At 39.7% G+C, this 22,876-nt stretch overlaps 1 protein-coding gene across 1 annotated transcript in view; it reads right to left on the reverse strand.

Annotated features, from left to right (window-relative positions):
* Nucleotides 1-22,876, reverse strand: part of SUSD5 (sushi domain containing 5) — a 41,357-nt gene continuing 18,481 nt past the window's right edge. Inside the window, exons 3-5 of the mRNA XM_010582239.1 lie at nucleotides 19,791-19,909; nucleotides 10,955-11,143; nucleotides 1-1,283 (exon numbers count right to left, since the gene is read on the reverse strand). Coding sequence (XP_010580541.1) covers nucleotides 1-1,283; nucleotides 10,955-11,143; nucleotides 19,791-19,909 — 1,591 coding nt within the window. The remainder of the gene's footprint in view (nucleotides 1,284-10,954; nucleotides 11,144-19,790; nucleotides 19,910-22,876) is intronic.

Genomic DNA, 22,876 nt, shown 5'->3' on the forward strand with positions numbered 1-22,876 from the left:
TTAGACTTTCTGCATTTCGATGTGCTGGTGGTGGTAGTGGTGGTAGCAATGATGTCTGGGTTGACACCTTCCATTCAGTTTATAGACAGAATTTTTCTGCTGCCGTTTTTTGAAAAACCACAGAGCCAGTACAGCTGCAGCCAGTAACAAGCAGAGAAGAATCACAATTACTGCTATGATAGCACCTTTACTGGACTTGGGACAATCCTCTCCCTCACATGGCTCAGAAGTGGGGCCAGGCTTTTCTCCAAGACCCTGGGTTAGATTTTCTTGCTCAGCTAATTCCTGGGACGACGTGTCAGTAATGATATCCGGAGCCGGTGCAGTGGTTGCTACTTGTGCTGGATAGGCAGTTGTTTCTTTTGGTTCTGCATACAGAGTGTGATCGGAGGGGCTGACGATCACAGAGGTTTCTGACATGGATGTTTTTAAGCTGGTTATGTCAAACAGCATCGTTGTACCGGGCTCCTGAGTCACAGTTTCCAGAGATGTAGTTGGGTGGTCCCATGCAGCATCATCATAACCTCTGCTCACACTTAAGTGCTCCAGACCACTCACTGACGTAAGTGGTACCGGTGTCTCTTTGGCCCCTTCATCATCTATCCTTGTTGTTGCTGCTGCGATCTGTGTTACACCTTCCTCTGGAGCTGGGCTACCATTGCCCAATTTTCTTACTTCAACGTGATTTGGTTGGTCAGTCGTGAGGACGATGTCATCTTCTGTTCCCATCGAACCATCAACTTTATCCCCCTCATCATCATCATCCTCTACCACTTCTTGTGTTACTGGATAGCCATCTAACCACGACTCGTCAGTAATGGCAACTGCATCTATCTCTGCCTTTGTATCATTAGTTGTAAGAATGGGTCCAATGGGGAAATCCTCACTGTCATAAAACATTTTGGCACCCGGTTCATCGTAGGCTGTCTTCACTCCAATGTGGTTATCACCTTCAGAAAACTGTGCTTTAGTGGAATCATCTATCTCTTTCTCTGATTCAGGCTCACTGAAAGCCTCCGAAGGAAACCAAAACAAGTTTTTTTGGCTTAGGAGTGACACAGGTGACTCAGTTGGTGCCCTGCTTCCTTTTTCAGAAATGTCTGTGTCCTGAGTAACACCTTTGGTACTTCCAGTTCTTCCTTCCTCTGAACTTTTACTGAAGGAAAGCTGTTCTTTCTCCTGCTTGATTTCCTCTTTGCCATTGACATGTTCATTCTCAACAATAGGTATTGATCTGTCATCAGGAAAGTTATCTTCATAGTCAATGTGTGCCTCCGTTTCATCTAGAAACATTACAAAAATCCACAAAAGCCAACATTTAATTTCTCCAGAAAAGCACTGGGCACATTTGTTATAAGAAGCCAAGAAGAAAGGTGCAATGAGGAGTGACTTTTAGAGAGTATTTTTTCATTCAGTGTTACTGCTTATTTAAAAGGGAATGGTCCACCATAAGCTGATAGTCAATATCAAGTTTTTTAAAAAAATCAGGATAGGTGTCAATGCTAACCGCTAATATCTTATCTTTCCAGATTTAAAAATGTATATAAATAACTTAATGTCTGCAGTTAGAGGACTTTTTTCAGTTGCTTATTGTTTTCTCAAACATTTGCTCTCCCTTACATGACTCTTTTTGCCAGACTTGAGGAAAAATTTTCATCATATTCAAGCAAGAAATGGATGTGGAGAGGAACATATAGCAAAAAGTAATCAATTACTAATCGGACTTACACCCCTCCCCCCCCAAACTAGAAGTTTTACAGCAACTTCAATCCTTTTGAGCCAGCTGATTTTAAAGGATTATATTCCAGTACCTTGTGTTCAGTTTTTTGTCATTACATTACTTTTCTTCAATGACCTTGGTGTTGCAGTGATACGACACCTGGGGCCAGGTGAGCTGAATGGTATTTCTCATTCCATGAGAGCTCTTCAGAGCTGCCTGAGGAAGACCCCACCACCAAAGCTGACACTGAGTTCTGCTCATTTTCATCTGAAGAAAGCAAGATGCACCCATGACTGTAAGGATAGAAAACTCTGTCTCCAACACTTAAAGCCTAACACCTGGGTATCAAGATAATACCATCTGCAATCAGCTCTGCAGCTTCCAATTTTAAGAAACTAAATGTTACCAAAAAGAAAAGAGAAAAAAAAAAACCCAAACCCAAACTGGCAAAAAAATAACTGAGTGCAACAGAAGGGTGGATTCATCATAAAGTTTGAGTTTGACTTAGAAGTACTCCCCATGCCTCAACAGACCTGCCACTCATAGCAAAATAGGCTTGACTCAAAGCATGAAAGTAAATGTTTGAATTTGAATGAAATAATGCACTGTAATTTATATTTCTTCCACTCTTCTAAAACCTCAGCTCAATGAAAAATTTTCCAAACTAGACAGGGTGGTTGATTTTCAGCTCACACAATTTTTACTCCATAGAAAGTTGATGTAATTGCTGAGATTTATGCTGGCATTAAAAGTCCTAGAAAATAGTGCCTTGGGTTATGGAAAATGAACCAAACCGAATCACGGTGAGAGTTTTTCTTTTTAAGAGAGCATTTAGTCTTTCATGAAGACAGTGAAGCAATAGACCTGGCATGACACGGGAAACAAGAAATTAATAGGAGAAGCTGAATTACAAATCAATGCATTCATAAAGCCTTATCTTTTTTTGCCTTTTTACACTCAACCAACTTTGAATCACATTTTCATCTGGGGCCCACCTCAATTTCCGAATGAGTCACATTCTCCTCAGAGACTGCTTCCCAGACTTCTGGCAGAGCCATATTTGGTCTACTCTTAACAAAGATTAGAAATATTGTCAAACCAGTCTGACCAAAAACACTTAGTGGTGATACAGCTCACACCAGCTTACTTTTTGCCAGAACAGCTTAAGCCAGGTGCCAGAACAGAATGAGTATTAGCAAAAGGTATTTTTCTTGGAATAGCGTCCGGATCTACCAGAAACCAAAGCAGTTATGCTGAGGAAACCGAAATGTGCGACACAGCCTGTGGAGAGTTAATACCTCTGTGAAAGCTATCATGCTGGAGAACTGGATGTTCTCAGCAGGTCCTCTCATCTCACAGCAAGGGTGTAGGGCGAAACCTGTGCACGATACACCAGTGCCAACAATGGATCTCTCTCTCCCTCCTGGTCCTGGTGTCCTCATCTGCTTGTGTAATCCTCCAGATCCTATCCGTCCTCTCCAAAGCAGGGAAAACTTCCGTTTGGTGTAAAGATGACTTAACAGACAGGGGAATCCAGTTCTCAGAGTGAAAAGCTTCCTGGCAGGACTGTCACTTTTCTAATTCATCCTAAAATAATTTCCAACAGTATTCCAGCCTTTTGTTAATGACTGGCAGGTACCTCTGAATACCGAAGCATTTTAGCAATGTATTTATGAAGCTCTGTGTGGCACTGGCCATCGCTATGTAGCGCTTATAATAGCCATCAAATAATACTAGTCTCACTTTGTCCCTTGTCTCGCTTTCACTTAAGAATTTTTCTACCTGGCACTCTCTTTGCATGGAAACAGTGCCTTGAGCCATTTTGTCCTCTTACCATCCAGACTCCTGCTAAAAGTTGATGTCTGCCATGCCTGCTTCACTGAAGTCCAGTGTCTCTCAGGACAGCCTATAGGTGTCTATTGGATTTATATGAATTGGGACATTGTAATGTGAGAACTCACCGTTTACCAACTGTGATAGTCATTGTTTTCTTTTTTGAGATGAATCATCACACCAGTCTGTCTTCATCTGTGTGTCTCCTGTACCTCTATTTTTGCCACTCATTTACTTTTCAGACTACAGTAATCCAGCTGAGGATGAAACATTGATTTTTACATTTGCACACACACATATGCATGAAGAAAAATTACATTCCTGTGCTTGTATTGTTTCCTCCAGACCTATTATTTAGTTAGCAATATGAATGGGCAGCTAGTATTCATCTTATTGACCAGTCCGGATCATTGGTGAATGCTTAACAAGTATAGTAATATGTTTTTTATAGAATTTGAAGCTCTTCCCCTTTAGTGCCTCTCCTGCCACACACTTTCAGCCCTTTAGAAGAAAGTCCTATAGGCACATCAGGAAAGAGCATGCGCTCCTAGAAAAATAAGAGTCCTCAGTCTATCAGAACATATTAAGGGTTTGTTGAACCATCAATCAAGTCTCCATCAAACCTGCTGTCTTTGGGCCTGATCCTGCATGTATAGAAATGAATTGGTGCTTTCTTAATGCTGAGTTGAGGAAAGAAAAAGCCCATTATAGTCTAAAGAGAGCCTGAGATTGGAGCTCATTATGCACTGCTTGTCACCACATAAGGGAGTCTTGTTCCTTCTGACAATCAGATTGTGGCCCAAGTTGTAAAGCTGCTATAATGTATTTTCATATGCAATCTCCCATATTTGTACAGTTTATAGCAAAGACTAGCAACATAACTAATGTTAGCTTATGGGATGCCAGAATGAAAGCAACTATTGAAATCTCTAACCATCAAAGGAAATACAGACCCCCTTACTCTGAAGCTTTGATTTATATGATCCTGAATCAACTTACACAGTAATAATATTCTATTCTTTCTTCTGGGCCTCAGACCTTCAAATGGGGCTTGGACTTAGTATTTAGTGAGTCTGTGTTACCGTGACAATTTTTAAGTCAGCCGTGAGCCTGATTTTCCAGGAACAGATTGCACAACTTTTGCACTTCTTTTTGCTCACCTCCTCAGCACCTTCTTGAGCTTTCCAGCTCCCTGAATTTTATTCTCAGTACTGAAGAGCAACAGCCAAAGTAGATTCAGCTCTATCTCTTATCAAAATAGTTGTAACCTTTATTTATACACTTTTTTAAAACAGCTAGCAACTGATTTAAAAGTGGTTGCATCTTCCTTCCTATCCAGGCAGGTCTGGTTTTAAGAAGAGCCAGCACTAAAATTAATTAGTCCAAGACCAAAATCTTTCTATATTTGGTCATTGTTACATCTTACCCCTACCCTCCTCTGGCAGACTTGAGGATCAGTGAGTTTTGATTCACTGTCTGAGGGATTACTGAGGCTGAAATGAACATTTTTACAGCAACAGATGCTGAAATGGCATACTACCAAAGATGTGAAGCTCAATTAAAATGTAAAATCCTTTTAATTTAGCCTTGTCCTTTCTGGGCAGCATCCAGTCCTAAAAAGCTTTCCTCTCCTTCAACTTTTGATTCTAATGTGAAAACAGTGACCAAACATAGAGACAGGCAAAACCAAAGAGTCTGGTTTTCCACACTCTAGGATCAGTTTAATTTTTCTTTTAGATAGCATATTGGCATCCGAGCTCTATTTTGAGTGTTGCTATTTTGGACAGCCATAAAGTGCACTGCATATTTTGTGGAGGTATTTTTGGAGTACAGGAAATTGAAACTTGATTCTATGTAGACCATCATCATAAACATTTCTACTGTATAAAAACATCTTTATTCTAAGAATCTCAGAGCAGTTACAGCAAACATTAAGAAGGCGGCACTTATCTTTAAGGCTGGGAAGGAAAAGAGGATGTAGGACGATTTGCCTAAGATCAGTCAGATTTGTGAACTACAGCATCTCAAAGAATTAACCATTTGACTTGGATCAGGCACACGAACATACTCCTCGCAAATCAACTGGAGTACACTAGACAGAAATTGTGTTGCCGTTTGTCTTTTGCAACAGCTACAAGAAGGATGATGATTTTTGTTCTAGCAGAAAGCCTGCTAATATAAATAAATAACCCGTCATAATTTTTTAAACTAATTCGATTTGGCAGAATCAGTTCATGCCAAATCGATACTTTACATTAATCTAATACAACTGCTCAGTGACAGACGGGAAAAGAGAACCAAAGTTTGTCATAACAATTGTTTTGACAGGCCATGGACATATTTTGTTGCTGATTTTGTTTGTCTGTCACAACTCTCCCTTTGCACTCTCAGAAGGAAAAAAACCGCATTCCCAAATAACATCAAAAGCCAGAGAGATTTTCTTTTAATCTCCCCATTAAAAAAAAAAAAAAAAAAAAGAAAAAGAATTAAATGGTGCTGGCTAGTCATGCTTACAGACCACATGAATGTGAATCAATACTATTCTTGAAAAATCAGAAAGCAACATTTGAAGTAATGAGAATAGTTGAAGCAGGCAAAAAGACAGAGCTGCAGATGAAGCTTTCAGAGGTGGTCAAAGTCAGCCAACTCCTCCTTACACTGAAATGAGAAGTATGGTCCTGAGTGTGGAAAAGTTAGACCAGGTCTGAACACAGTAGACAAGTATCCAAGTGTTGACACTGGAGAGATTCCTTGGATGTGCAGAAGATATGACCTCTCCTGCCACAAGCTGGTTGGAAAAATCCAAAGCAGGCAAGGGAAAAGGATAAATAAATTACATTCTTCTTAGCCAGTTTTAGGGCAGAGATGTGACATGATTTCCCAGCCATCTAATCTGCCTTCTCTTTCAGAAATCAAACTCTCAAAGATGCAGCCTAATGCAATGCAGCCCTGACCTCCCCCCCCTCCTCCGCCTCCCCCCAAAATGGTAGTATTAGTGCTTCTGATATTGAACCCATGGTTCATTTGGGGAAAAAAAAAAAAAACATCATTTGGCAATGGTCACTTTAGTCTCTGTGCCTGCAGGACAGCCACAGCATGTCATGTATCCATCTGCTTTCAGACCTTGCTACAATGCCGAAATTCAGGATATATTTTGTGAAACAAATGTGTTCTCTCCACAGAAAGAGAAAAAATAATAAACTGCAAAAAACATGTATTTCCTTGTTCTCTGCTTAAAGTTGCTTTGTTGGGTTGAATATCCCTGTGTTTCCAGCTAGAACACAGCCTCTTTTCATGATCAGAAAATTCAGGAAACACTAACTATACAGAGCCACTTTTTTTTCTTAAAAAGCATCTTGGTTACAAATTACAGTCCATTACCGGGTGTGCAAAATGCACATTAAAGCAATTTGTGATGTACTGTTTTCTTAATTTCCAACATATTTTACTGTATCCAGAATCCACTTAATATAACCCTGAAATGATTTTGTTCAGTTATGCTCATAGCCAAGTTTTGCCACATATTTTGGATTATATGTATATTGATGCATAATATATTTTTTTCATTTCATTTCCTTTATGAATTTGCCAACTCTATGGTTGTACACTGACATCCTGTGTGCCAGAATGGACCCTATCTCTTCTAACTGGATCAAAACAGAGAGGAAAGATGATCATAAAGCTACTTCAAAGAACATTTAAGTGCTATATTTAGACACTGCTACAATGATAGTTCTTCGACCCCGTTTTTGCTCTGGGTGAGCAACTGGGAATATAAAGCAGGCTCAATGCTTTTACACAAACAAGAGAAAAACCCAGTTATTGCTGTTTAGTCTGACATTCTGCTTGGACAGCTGGGCATTATAATGTGGCAGTTACCAAGTAGTACAGCAATACGCAGCTGTAACATCCGCAAATCTTCTCTTATGAAGCTGGATAAACATTATCACTCTTTCATGGATAAGGTGGAGTAAGCAGCAGAGAGTATTATAGTGACTTGCCCCAGTCTCAGAGATGGTCCAAGATGTAGGAACTGTCCTTATAGCTTTTAATCCTCTGACTGGAGTTTTCTCCCCATGGTTGAGCTGTGTTGGTGTAAGAGCATCAGGACCACCTCACATTTCCCGTTGCTCACCCGGCGCAGATGCAGAACAAGGGAATCATATCATCTTACCAGTCTCTAAACACAGCACTTAAATGTTCACTGAAGTGGCTTCATGACCATCTTTCCTCTGACAACAGGGATATAAATTCTCCGTTAAGTCCCATCATTAACCTTCAGGATAGGGAAGTTACTCTCTTGCCTCAAAGCACTTAAAAAGCAGTGTGTGCGCTGACTTCTGGAGTACGTAATAATTTTTCTCCTCTCTCCTATGACCCCCAAATATCTGTCAACTAAATCAGGTTTCTTTTAATTAAATTCCTTTTTTTTGTTCTTTTTCACTGAATTCCTACTTTTTAAAAAATAATGAACCCTAGTATCACACATTTCAGTCTTCCTGTAAAGCCTCCTTTCTTAAAGAATTGTGATCAGGAGGACTGAATATATAATTATTAATTGAACATGTATTGCACTTTCTATCGCAGGTCCTTAAAGTGTTTGAAAAACACTAATCAAAGGAAGCCCCTCAGCATGACATCTACATTTAAATAATTTTAAAATTCATAATCCACCATATTACATCTGCTCCCAAGTTCCAGTATTGGTGTTTGTGATTTTACAGCCACACTTTCCTATTTCTTTTAAAAATATTTTTCTCTCCCCTGCAGCTGTGTGAAAGACTGAGGCAAAACAGGGGAAATAGCCTATTTACCCAGGGGAAACAGTGAAACACACACAACTTAAATGGCCTGATTCTTTCCCTTTCGTACTTTGGTGTAATACAGTTTTATTTCTATGTGTGATAAAGTTAGCATTTTCACTAACCTCAGTGAAGGAAAAAGAAGTATCAATTCGGTGCGGATTATAGGAGATTCAGGCCCACTGGGTTATCAGATGTAGATACTCTTTTTTCCTTCTCTCCCTCCATGCTCCTCCTTCACTCCCTGTAGTATTTCACTTAATCATCTGAACTGCTGTTTATAAGAACAGTTCTGGAAGCTGAAAAAGTTTAAAAAAATGCTGGAATTTTTTTTTTTTTTTTTTTTTAATCTCTATACCATTTGTATGGTTTTGAGTGTCTGGTTCCCTGGTGCACAGACTTGACCCATTTCTACTAAGAACAAGTTTGACCTTTTCTCATGATTATCCACTGCCTGGTGGTATATATTCATGAGTAAAAATAACTCCTTGCAAGTCCCTGGGCATTAAGGCATATATAGGTTCTGAAACGGATATGCAAACTCCAGCCCATATAGACAGATCAGCTACCCAACAGCTGCCCATTCCTTTGCTTCAAATTTATCTGTTTTGTCAGATATATCATCTTAAAGGTGTGGTATCTCTCTGAAAAAAAAAAGTAAGATAGTCTAATGACTGTTCTTAAATATTGGAAAAATCGTGAGCTTTATGCATTGAGCAGGGTAATGTGAGAAAGAGAATGAGAAAGCAGAATTCAGATTGCATCCAAATCTGAACTCATGAAAATATTTAGCTTATGTTTAAACAAGGCTAAAGTTAAAAGTTTGCTGCAGAATTTAACTAACATATAAAGGTGGATTTTCTTGAAGGTTTAGATCTAGGAAATGTCATTATTATAATCAAATTATTATAATTTCCCAGAGCTTCTACATTTTGGTTTGGATTTTTTTTAATAGAAGCCTGATTCCTTGAGTCAAGTTATTCGGTAAGAAAATCCACTTTCATTCCTTTTAATGGAGAAATATTTGGGTACCTACTGTTCTGTTTGTAGACAAAAATCCTGAAAGCATGGTACAAGAGAAAAATTGTACACCTTTTTACTGGGGCAAATTAAAAAATAATACACTTTTTTTTAACTTTGCCATCTCACTGCTTAGCTCTAACCCAAACTGTATTTCTGTCACTCTGTCACAGACTTCTTCCGTGGCACAGGCAGCTCTTCTAACTTACATAGGTCTTTAATTTTCCTAACCTATCAAATGGAAGCAGGATGTTTCACATATGTAAAGCCAGAAGTTCAAAAGTGCTAAAGCAACTAGTAGGAAAGGGCTAGTAAAAGCTCAGATCAGCCAAACTAGCTTCTTACAAGCCAGTGGACAAAGCTTAGGGCTTAAAAGATAGACAGCTATTTTGCATCCCAAATAAAAATCCAAGAACGGCTAAAGGATGGTCAGCTCAATTCAACCTAGAAAATATAAAGAAGCGGAGGGAGTTGCACATGGGTCTGCTGTGCCCTTGAGAGGTATTGACCCCGTCTCCATGGGGCCACAGTACCACTGTGGCATCTCATCTTTTCTGTAAGGAGGATGCTATCTCAGGGGCCTCGGTGTGTAGCATCACATGTGTGTAGCAGACATAAGGCTGGTGACCGGGTGATGAAGCCATGGACAGCCTCAGCATGTCTATGGTAAGGAAAGATGTTATTTGCATGCAGGCCATGCTTAGTGCACGCCTACAGAAAGACACTGGCTTTTCTCTGTACTTGCTCTAGGTTCCCAAAAGTGAGAACAAACACCAAGTTTTCATTTCAGTAGCCTGCTCTGTAGCAACTCTGTGGCTTTGTGTGAAAATAAACATAGCAGAAGATATAAAAAACCTGCATTGTACACTCTATCTGGTAAACAATGTCTTTGGCTCACTAACACTGCCTGGGCATGGCTTTTGAACTATGAAAAAAATACCTCCAGTATTTCTTGTAACATCCATAGTAATCTCTTTCTTTGAGTAAACAAAGTAAGTACATTGAAAAGTTACAAACCTCATCCAGTATCAGAATGAGCACATACAAGATTATGAACAGCTGACTTCCAGAATGGGACTGGTTCTGATATTAAATACGCAGGTAAAGGATCTTCTCAAAGGCTATTTTCCAGTAACTAAAAATTATGTTCAATACTAAAGAAAAAGGGTATTGGGGAAACAAGAAGGAAGACGGTGGACTGGAAGGCAGGAGCTGGATGGCAACCATGGGATAAGACTCAGTGAATCCCTGAAATGGGGTTAGCAGATATGGAAAACATAAATATGGCATAAAAAAATCCATTTTTTTGTTTTGAATGGCTCCTGCTACCCAGAAAGAAACTTTATGCTCATGTAAGTATGAATAAGTTATCGTCCCCTGTGGTTTACCAGAGATGTGTACCAATGGGATTGTAAAAGCCCTGTTGGGCCAGCTGAGTCGTTGTTGCTCTAGTCACCAAGACCTTCACTGGGACTGCGCGTGCCCAGGAGACACCCCTGTAAGCCTGAAACTATCTCAGTTGGGCCGATGGGAGGCTGCAACATCCCAGAGGGATGCTCCATGTGCTGGGTGAGCTTACCTTTGACACAGGCCTGAACCTGCCCGTACCACTCCCCGCAGCTGTCGCAGAGCAGCGTGAACGCCGTCTCCTTGTTGCCCATGACGTACCCTTGGGCGCAAACATACAGCAGCTCATCCCCCATTTCAAAGCCGGTGTGGCCGTGCAGGATCGTGTGGGGGAAGGATGGTGGGTCTCCGCAGGGCTTGTCTGGAAAGAAAAAAAGAAATGAGACTGTAGAGACCTTGCAGTAGTCTTTAAAGCAGTGCTAAAAGAGTTACTCTGAGGACAAATGTCCACATGTCCACAGAACTCGTACATCTCATCTGATTCCTGCCCTAATCCTCCTTCATAACTGTTTTCAGCTGTACCTGGGAAGGTATATATTGGGCTATAACTGTGATGTGATAACTGTGATTTATTGATGTGTAACAGTAATGCATCTAGAGGGGCTTTGTTTCCAACAAATCAGCCCAGGCTATCAAGCTACAGCTGTCTTCTCTGCCTTCTTCTACAAAGGCTAACAAAGGCTTGGGTAGGTTGGGACTGGAAAGCAAAAGCTTGGACACAGTCATTTTTCTGAACTGCAGAAAACCTTGTGAAATTGTTTAAGACCAGCACTTTAATGTCTACTACACCGTAGCAAGCAGGCAGAGACTGAGCAATGACCCAGTCCATGTTCACAGAAACAAAAGGTCCAGGTGGATGTCAGTCGTTTTTCAGACTCTCTCTAATATTCTAGTCATTCTCAAAATCAAAAGTTTCTTCCCAGATACTCAAATTTCCCCTATTTTAGGTTAGAGACACCCTAAAATAAAGGGTGACTTGTGCTCTTCAACTTAACAACACCCAGGGGGGTAACATAGCTCTGGTGTCTGTGAGAATCTGAAGAGCTAAATTTATCAGGATATAAAGTCTAACAAGATGTATGGTAATATTTCTGCTGACAGCACTAAAAGCCAGGATGCAAAAATTACTATAAACAATAACAAAACTGATTTGAGTTTTTTGTTGCATGAAAGAAGTGCAGAGAGGAGGCAGACAGACAATCCCCAATATCAGTGTAAACTGAATTTTAGCTCTCTATTTCAGGTTTGAACAATCTTGCCTATTGTGAACAAGGTGGGTCAAAATCTTCTAGAGAACTTCTAGGCATTGTGGTTTCTCTTCTCTCAAAAATCTTCCTCTCTCAGAAGTGCTCTTCAAGAGAGGTTTGCCATGTTCCCTTTTCCTCCAGATTTTTTACAGTCCCTTTTGGAATAGACATCTCTTTGTTACAGAAAAACAAAACAAACAAACAACCTATAATGAAAAAACATTATTTTACCAAGAAACCCAATGGACAAAGTGTGCAGTGTTGGTGTAAATCAGCACTTCTATATTCTTTCTCAAATCCTGGATTTTTTTCAGTGGTTCTAGAGCCCTTATTGACTGCAGAAGACAAAACAACTGTTCCACTTGCCAAAGTAACTGAAGATTCAAAACCTGCTTTTGTCCTGATACAGAACAACCAAAAATGAAAAGGCTAATAGGTAATAGCTCAGGAGTTCTGGTAATTATATGGGATAAGGGAAACTTAGGGCCAGGTCTGTGCTCTAGTATTGATCTCTCCTGTTGAAACAGTTTGCCTTGGTACAAAAACCTAATTACTTAGTTGGCTAAGCAAAGATTATGTTCCTCGGGAAGACTTTTGTTTGGAAGCTGAAAAAGTGACCTCCAGGACTATGCTCTGAAACATGCAGAAGGAGAAACATCTTCAGAGAGCACCCTTGCTACTTTGCTAGCATCTACTATTAGGACAGCATCAGCACAAGATCTTACAAACAACATTTCCATTGACACCAGTTCATGTCCAGGGTTTTCAATGGGCGATAGTTTTGACAGAAAAGCTTTTTTCATTCTACTTTCTGCAAAAGCTCAGGCTTTCCTGCTTTTGCCCCAGGGACATTCTGCAAGATCCTTGTGAGTCCTGGCTGCAGCTTTTCCCATCATCTACCCATTTCTGACCCAGGCGTAGGTAAATACATGTTTATTTAGAAATACAATGTATTTATGTTGCCAGTTGTTTACCTTGTAGTGAAATTAAAATCCTACGATAAACATCCATGCTCTGTGAAAGTTCTTTTGGATCAAGTTTTTAGAAATTGTCTGATAGACCTCGCTAACCACTTCTCAACTGCGTATGCTGAAAAACATCTGCCACTAATTTAAGGGACACTCTACTGAAGTCAAAGCTTTGAAGTCTATTCTCCATACTGTACACATACATATATACTGCCTAACACCTTCAGAAGTTAGTGGGAGTTATGCACACACACAGTGACAGAAAAAACAAGCTCTTGAGGCTACACAAAGCTCAGTTTATGTACGGTCTTATGGAGGCTTGGCATCTGAGGAAGTGAGGAGCAGTTAGCAGCTAATGCCTTTCCTGTGAACTGGTTGGATGAATAGAGATTGATGTGGATGAAAGGAATAAAAAAATATTTTATTGCCTCCTAGGAAAGCTACAGAGCCCTGCATTTCATGTACTTTATTTATGTAGCTACTTCCATCGGTACAAATGGGAGCTGTGTATCTGCTCTGAGGGATGTATTGATCCCAAGGCTATATGGGACAATTATATGTCAGTGGGTATTCTTATCTACAAAGCCTTGCTTCTTAATCCTGTAGCCAGAGGAAGCAGAAAAGTAACACTTACATTAGTTAAATATGGCAAACACATTCAAAAAGCACATTCTAACCTTCCAGGAAAGAAGAAAGCTGAAGGGAGCTTTACTGTAAAATTTGGCAACAGATGTGGTAACAGAGAGATCCTGAAACGAGATCCTGAAAGAGAGATCTGGCTGAAGTGTGAATAGGAAGAAAAGCAGAGATTTTAAAGATGTTCATGGATGAACACTGTATGGGGAACTTTTGACTCTCTCATATGAGACTTTGTAAGGTCACGTCTTTGCTGCAGAGCATATTGAGTGACAGCACAGACAAACATAAGTGAAAGCTGATACCCTGCAAAGACATACTCTAGTTCCTACATCCATTTTGCTGCCGTCCTCTCCTGTGTAAGATGTACAGGAATTTTCTGGGTTGCAGCATCTTACAGATCCTCGTCCTGCTGCAGTCTCAGTTGCTATGACAATTCCTGCTCAGCCTTTTGCCAAACCTGTTCTTTCTGGTACATGTACAGAAGTGACACTGGCACAGCAGCTCATCACACTGAGCCACTTCTAGGGACAGGCTTCAGGTTTTTGTCTGCAGCCTTTGTACCAGGAGCTGGAAAAGCATGGGCTTGTTTGGAACAACAGCCTGTGCTCAGGGCTGGCATTCAGGCCGTTTTCTTGCTGGAAGAGAGGAGGCAGATCTGGGCCACGAAGCGTGACAGAGGGTGTGTTGGCAGCAGCTTGTCATGTAGAGGAACAGTAGTGCTCTTTGTTAAGGAGACCACAGGGGTTGCCTGGAGTGGTGACGCCGGTAGATGAGGATGGGGCTCCTCCAGTGCTGAACTCTTTGTCCGCAGCACTGCTTTTCCCCTCATCTATCCTCCCATAAACCAGCATATTTTCTTCATGCTTGCTAAAAAATGAGCCCATTGCATGCTTCCCAGTAGAAGAGCCTGATGTGCATGATACTCGGACCCCATCCAGCAGATCCCATGCTCTGCCTGCTTGTGTGCGAGGTCACATCTCAAACCTGGAAACTTGGAATCCAGTTCTGGACATCATGATCCTCCCTGAGTTTGCCACATACTGACAGTGAGGCCAAACACCTAACAGGGCTCCATACCTTGATGGCTGACCTCCAGTAAGCAAGGATGGACTGGGTTACACAGAGACACAGCACAGCACAGATATAAGGCAATGCTGAAGTACACAGAAGATCCTCATGTCAGCAGTAATTTGGTAGACACTGTCTCCTGGAGTGAAAAATCACCACCACGGTCAATAAAGAACTCAATATACATGGGTAGAAATCAGGATGGAGTCAACATCTGACAACTGAATGGGAATATGTGGCACAGCAAAGATAGGTGTTGAGCATAGATACGTTAGGGCTAGAGATGACTCTGGTTACAGACTTTGCAGAGACTCAGTAACTATTTTTTACAAGGGACTGAAGACGCCTCTTGTTAATTGAGTTAGCACATTCAGTCGTGATTGGCTTTTAGGAATTAGGGCCCCTCTGAAGAGTAACTTTAACTCCAAACCATGTGTGGAAAGGAGTTTGTGACAGGTGATTTCCGGCAAAGAGTCGACACAAGTAACTTTAAGAACACAGCACCCCTCCTCCCCAACCCAGATTCCTCCAGAAGCATCTTCTTGATTTAAACTACAAGTGTGTCCCATCAGTTTGTATAGATTTTTTTGAGATGTTTGATAAAATACTGTCTACAGAAAAAACAGCCTAAGATCAATGCAAAAAACCACCATCAACATGAAAAAGATGCAGACTTCAGCTTCTACGCCACCTGGCAGAACTGGGAAGCTACTGAAATTTGATTATCTACAATTGCCAATTTAACTGTGTATGATGCTCTGAAAACTGACATGAAACATCGCCTTTGACATAAAACATCCCCTGTTACAACCATCCAATTCAGCAGAGTTTTTCCAGAGAGACCGCTGGAATTTATAGGATGTCACCTTGCCATTAAGAAATTGGAAAATGCAACTCTTAACACTCAGCCCTATGAATGATGAGTGTGGATGTTTGTTTTACTTCTTGATTGCAGAGACACTGAATTATATGGAATTTTTCTTTTTTGATAAAAATACTTAGTACAAATGGAGTACAAAGAACCAAAACTCAATCATAGCCAATATAAGTGCTGCTTGTAAGCTACCAATGTTAGGATGCCAATACCTCTTTCATCAGATAGGGCTTGTAAGAATTTATTAGTTTAAATGACATCACCAGGTAGCTGGAAATTAGTTAGCTATATGCAAAGCTCTGGAAAAGAAAGCTGTAGCAATGAAAAAATGAAAAACTTCATATCCACAGCAAAGCATGACAAATAAATGGTCCAAATACTACATAAAGCAAATTGCAGTTTGATTGTAAAGTACATTTAATATGTTTGCTGTAAAGAACACACTAATTTCTGTTTTTCTTACTGCTGAAAAAGGCAAACTGAAATATGTACATAAACCATCAAGCTTTGATGGGTATCTGGAGCCAGCAGTCATGTTTAACAAAGTTTGATTTGCATTTATGCTGTATGCTACTACAAGTTGCTGCCTGTTTAGTTTTTCTGTGGTGGCAGCAAATCAAAGCCATATGGAATAGAGATCTTACTTGTTGCCTGTAAATATCAGTGGGTCACCAAAAGAAAGAACCAGCAAAACTTTGGAGCTATTAACAAAGAGATCTTTCCTTTGTTGCATTTAAAAAAATACAAGAAAGGGAACTGAGAGGATTATATATATATATATATATATGAAATTGAATGGTATGTGGTCCCCCAAAAAAAAAAAAAAGACTGGTAGGAAAAATTCCAGCTTTCTGTTTTTCTTGCTTTATCTCTTTTATTCTTTGGGGCATTTTCTTATGAGCTTTGATAGAGAATAAACACACACTCTGTGGGCCAGATCTGACTTACGTGTGATACTCCATTTTCAGAATAGGCAGACTCCAATACATTTTTAGGTGATTTTTTGCACTCAGGGCTAAGAGAAAATTTTCTGATCTCAGCAGATCCTGAGCTGGTACAGAGTTTTCTTCCTCACTGTCACCACTGCATAAAACATTTGTTTACAAGAAACTGAGAAGACACATTTTTCTGTACTGCAAAAACGGCAGCTATACTCACAGAATTCATAAAACATTACAGCTACATCTCTCCCTATCAAACATAACTCTTAGTACGAATTCCCTGTAAAACATAACTCAGTATCAAAGATTGCTGTGATTCTTCTGTGTGTACAGAACAAAATTAATTTCAGAAGCACAAAAAAAAAAAAGAAGAAAAAAGGTCTCTCTCTCTTCAGGATTTTTATTTGTAAAAGCCTAATCCTGTAAGCACACCCAGAGCTCTTGCTAGCATCTGCCCGCTGCCCCGACTGTTGAGGCATGCTGAGGTGTATGCTAAAGCAATTCAACTGAACTCATTCACATGCTGAATGTTAATTGAATAAAGATTAATTATAAATCAAGGCCTAAGAAGGGAATTTTGTGACGGTTTTTACTAGAAGTTTCATGGTGGTTCGAGATGCCCTTTGCACAACTCTAAAATAGAGTTGTGAAGAGTTACTATAATCAACTTAGTTTCTGAAGAAGAGAAGGCTGATGTGACTGTTCCCTCTGTCGGTCGTCAACCTGTCAGTCTGTCTGAGCCTTTGCCTGATCTCAGCCAAGTCTGACAAAGAGGGAAAGCTGCTGAGTGTCTGCTCATTTTGGTAAGATGAGTTTAAAATAGGAAAGAGCCAAAGCCGGGCGTCTGTTCCATTGGGATGGGCATAGGTCAGACTCAGCTTTTACAAGTGTCCCCACAGGCAGTGTTGGCCAGCCGATCGGCATTGCATACAGATGGACAAACCAGCGTATTCATACCTCCAAGGCAGCCACAACACATGCCACCCCTGCCCAGCCAGCCATGCCCAGACCCAGCAAGGAGCTGAGAGTGTCCCAAAGGTGGGGAGATGATGGGTAGAGGGTGAGGTTAAGAAATACTGGAGAAAGAACCCAATTAATTTCATATGGGACTGCAGATTATTGGTTGGATGGATATGGAAGAAACAAAAGGGCTTGCGGTTATTGTGTATGGGGACATAGGTCTCAGTGTAAGAAACCTGGGATTTTGGGCAGGGCAAAACAACTTGCTTTTTGTCCTTGATTTCAATACACAGGTCCTAATGCTAATGTATTACTATATTATAGTTGAAATTGTATCAATTAAAAGCAGTGTCCACTTTTCTAAAAGAAAAAAATACTCAGGAGGTTTCAAGTAAGAAACAATTCATTCATCATAACTTAGACGCGTAGATATTAGCCACGTGTACAAACCAGCAGAACAGATATGCTGTGTCTGAGTCTGGGCTGCAGGGTTTGTTGTTGCTGCTTATTACTGGATACTTACTTCCCCAAACTGAAAGTGGCATCCCTGAGGTGTAGGATGTTCTTTCATCAGTCAACTGCTTTGTGCTGGCCTGTGTGTTATTGTGTGCTACACTTGCATGTTAAGGCTGTTTCCTTTCTGGAATTTGCTCTTTTCATACCAACTACAGGCTAGGCTTTGCCACACAACTTCGCTTAAGCCTTTCTATTCAAACATTGACTCTGCCTCCAACATTTTTTATATATTTAAAGAAGAGGGGACCTTATTGTCATCCAGAAATGTTTCTCTGTGTAAGGACTGTTTGGTGAGTGCATTGGCATGATCATCCCATTCTGTCATCAGGAAACTCCCTGCCTTGTACAAAACATGTTCATCAATTGTCTCTTCTTTGCAAAAGATCCAAATTTTCCCCTGAGTTTTAAGTATGCAGTTTCTGAGTCCTGTGTAGTACTCCTTTCCAACAAGCATTCTCAGACTATGTTCTTAGCTTCACTTTTACCACGAGCAGTGACCAAATGCAAAAGGCAAATGCAGTTCCTTCCCCGAAATCCAGCATCTACATGTAAGCTCAGACGCAGCAGGTGGAGAGAGACAGGGGAGCACAAGGGCACAATGGAACAATAGTGGCCAGAGCAATGATTTCAGCATCCCACAGCTGTCCCACCCACCGCAAGGTTTTTCTCAAGGGGGGGATGGTGACAAAAGAGAGATTTGAAGGAAGACAATGAGAGAGTTTTGCAGATGTTTACAGGGAGCTGCTCCTATATGTGAGGAGCAGCATGGAAGAAAGCACAAAGGTGCTTGTGTGACAACATTAGCAACCGGGTGACGGAGCTGGCATCGCTCATAGCAGCACGGAGCCTGGCGTTGATATCATGAGGGTTACTTGAGAGGATGGTCAAACTCTGTGATTTTTGAATGACTGGGTGCACATCAAATATGCATCACCTCTGCCACATTTCACTTCAACCATATTTTCATTCCCACTGCTGTCACTGACTGTTTATCAAAATGCTCCCCTGTGTTGTGAACTTATCGTTTCTCAGTAAATGCCATCTGCTTGCTCCTGCTTTTCTTGGAAATGAGATGCGAAACTTCACTGCGGACATCAACAATCTGTTTCAGGGGTTCCCAAACTTCTTTATGCAACCCTGCCTATCAGTAACAATTTACTTTGTGCCTTCAGAATCCATCTTTGCTTGTGGGCTCTGACATTTGAATATCAAAAAGTTTAAGCATCAACTTAAATTGGAAATAATTTAGTTTTCAGAATCATCCATGATATATCAGAGTCCCTAGCGGGCTGGTCTACACTTGTTAACAAAAAAAACCCCAACAAAACAAAACAAACAAAACTAAAATGGAGGCAATGAAGTTATTTGCATACAAATGTTGTATACTGATAGATATGCAACAGTGTGGTGTTTTGCGTCTGGGAGTCAGCTTTCTGAGTTACATTCAGTTAACAGTGCTGAGAATGGGAGATGCTTCAGGCATCTCAGCTGTATTGGTGCCAGATATATTCTTTTCCATAATTGATGTTCTGTGAACACCAAAATGGGTTCTTCCAGATCAGTAGTGCTGTTTGAACTTGCTAAACTGCAGCAAAGACAAAAGATAATGCAATTTATTTCCTGCAACCAATGTCTTTGCTAGTGCAGTTGGCTCACTTAGCGGGTGATTACTATAATGATTTATTCCTTAATATTCCCTCTTTGCCTCTCAGCAGTAGAAAAATTGAAGGCAAAACTTTTAATGTTGCAAGACAGTGATGACTGTGCATTATTTTAATAATATATCAGTTCTGACCTTCATCCTTTACACAAAAAGCATCATATTGGTCATTCACAAAGGGCTCGGTTTCAATTTTAACATCAATGGCTTTCACGCTCTGCTGTTTGCTGCCCGTCTTTCTGCATATAATTGTCCTAAAATAAAGAAGAAGAAGAAGAAAAAAATAATCAGAAATCTTCTGGAGTTGTACATGCAGATGAAATTTGGAGATCTTTTATCACAGTGGACAGGCTTTAGCCTCAGCTTAACTGTTTAAGAGTTGGCACATAAGGCATTAGTGTGAGATGATCTATGAAAAAAGCTGAGGGAGAATTAGAAGTAATTAAAAAAATGTTTGCTGTAGATCAGTTCAAGGCATAGGAAGCAATAAAGAATGTTTATCTTATTATATGCAGTAATACTTCTAAACATCAGACCAAGTCCCAGAGTATTTAAGGCCACATTTTACTCTCACATTCCAGCAATACAGATTTCCACCAATGGCACCTGGGTAAAAATGAATACAAAACTCAAGATTTGATCTGAAAGATTAGAAATCATTAGCATTTTACATTAAAAGACCATTAAGGTTGCATATTTAACTGCTCAAAAGCTAACACAGGCAAGCTCAGAAAATTCATCTTGAGTTCTTGGAAGAAAAACTGCTCTCTTCTTTTTAACAGTAACTCCACACCTGTGTGTAACTCCATTTCTTCTGGTTTGGTACTCAGCAGTACCTAATCTACCCTGTTGCCCTTCATAGACTTGAACAAAGGTAATAAATCTTTGTTTGGTTTTACAACTCTGTAGATGCTGAACATGAGGGAAGAGATTACTAATTATCTCTTCTCTCAGCTGTACTGGCTGCTTAGAACTAACAAATAGAAGACAGTTTGTTGTGGAAAACACTGGTTTTACTGTTCAGCCCAAATTTTTGCAGCTGGATATTAATGGTGTGTGTTTTATTTTTTGTGGACAGCAGGTCTGTAGAAGTGTTGCATGGTCAGCTATTTTAGTGAAAGCAAGAAAAAAATGCTTTCCACACAGGAATCCTTCCAGTGGAGGAAATTTATCATTTTGTATTGTGCAATGCCATCAATTTTGCTGTCAGTCCCGCACTCAATTTGGAGAATAAAATAAATGTTGACTAACTGCCCATTCACTGAGTGTGGAAAAGATCCAGTGGAAACCCAATATTTGATCATGCACTTAAATACTGTATAACAATTGATTTACACAAGTGGGCTGAGTTATCATTGCACAGACCATCTTCATTCTGGCCTGTGTTACCTTTTGAGCAGTTAAATATGCAACTTTAATGTTCTTTTAATGTAAACGAACAAAAGCAACATGAAACAAGCCATATGGTGGTGGTCATGCATATGTACCAGAATGGTTCCTGCCACACTTCTGCTCTGGAAAATGACATCATGTCATTCCCTACTGAAAGCCCCTTCGTGATTTCAAATTGAATATGATTCTTTTGTAAGGAAAACAGCCCTTGATTTTTGGGGGGGTCACTTGCAGGACAATATTGTCCATAGAATTTTAAAATCAAGTTCTCAGAATTTAATGCATTTAAAGTCCGAGTCCTCTAAGTCAGTAATCAGGCACCTAGACAAAAGTCACTTGATATGCCAAATTGAATTCAGATCACTGGGAGAATCAGGCAATCAATTAGAAAATTTTTGTATGTATTCAGGTATTGTTCCGCTAGGTCTTACAAGGCCTAAGTGAATAGAAGTTATGCCTCCATTCAAAAAGTGACTTACCAACCTTAATCTTTCCAATAATTACTCACTCAGGTACCACATCAGTTATGCCTTGCAACACTGAGTGGACAGATACTGACATGTCTTTAAAAATACGTGCTTTTTGTCTGTAATTGTGTACTTAAGACTTGAGACTCTCTTAAAAAAAAGACAGTTCTGAAGATTGTTGCCATCATAAAATTCTGGTCTCTGAAAATCAGGCCACATTACTTTCTATGCTCTATCAAGGAATAAAATTCCTTATACTTGGAAGCCACTTTTGAAAATCTTATCTTGAATTCTCTGATTTCTAATTCCAATTTCTAGCCAATATATTTTGCTTCTGCCCAAAGCACTGTAATTTCTTTATAATTTCTTCAGTAGGCTAAAAAGTTGTCTGTGGGTGACAAATCCTTGGTACATTCAAGTCATCTCCAAAACAAGATACCTGGCTCACATGTAACATTGTGTATTTGAAGAGCAAGTTTTTCTTACTTTTTTTCCAAGTATGGTACAGTGAATTACAAGTTTGTAGTTAATAAAATATATTGATTAGTTAATTAATCTTAAGAGCATTTCTTAGCTGCAATGAGACCAAACTTACAAACGTGTATCTTGTATATATTTTTAACATCATACATAAAGAAAGGCTTTAAATGATACTAAGATTTTTTAAATGTGTTTCTCCCTAAGCGTTTTTTCCTACATCAGGTTTAAAAATTGCTCTTCCTGTCTATTTCTTTTTTGCCTACAACAGACTAGGCCCTGGTTAATCTTCTGTTTAGGACTTTAAATGGGATTTTTGTCATATTAAAATTGATCTGATTAAAATTGCAAACATTCTAAAGTAATTATGCTGAGATGAAAGAAGTCATATCTTGTAGACATACAAAAAATAGAAGAAAAAAAAAATCTATTTCATCTCTCCCATTCCTCCTTCTCTGTCAGTGGTTTCCTACCATGAGCTCCATGCTGCAAGCTTTAAACATCTCAGTAAGCTGTTATTACCGCTGCTGAAAGGAGCTTCAAGAGTGCTCAGCATTTCTCAGTAGTGGGTCTAATGATCAGATCTGCAATGCCTTTGGCATAGAAATAGTCTCCTTGCAGTCAGTAGGACTCCAGGTATGACTAAAAATATACAATGATAGTCTCTTTTCTCTGAGTTCTTGAGGGTGGGTATATGTTTTCCTAAATCCTAAAATGCTAGGTTTTCATCTACAATTATAGATTAAATACATAGGTACACTTTTGTCTCAGTTCTAAAAGGCAGGTTTTGATGCTTTTAACTTTGTTACATTTTTCATTTGAGGACCCAAAAATGGCTATCAATTCAGAATTCAACATATTTTAAAATTTCTTCAGCAGCAGCAT

This window comes from Haliaeetus leucocephalus, unplaced genomic scaffold (assembly GCF_000737465.1).
Source record: "Haliaeetus leucocephalus isolate CR32 unplaced genomic scaffold, Haliaeetus_leucocephalus-4.0 Scaffold83, whole genome shotgun sequence".
Taxonomy (NCBI): Eukaryota; Metazoa; Chordata; class Aves; order Accipitriformes; family Accipitridae; genus Haliaeetus; species Haliaeetus leucocephalus.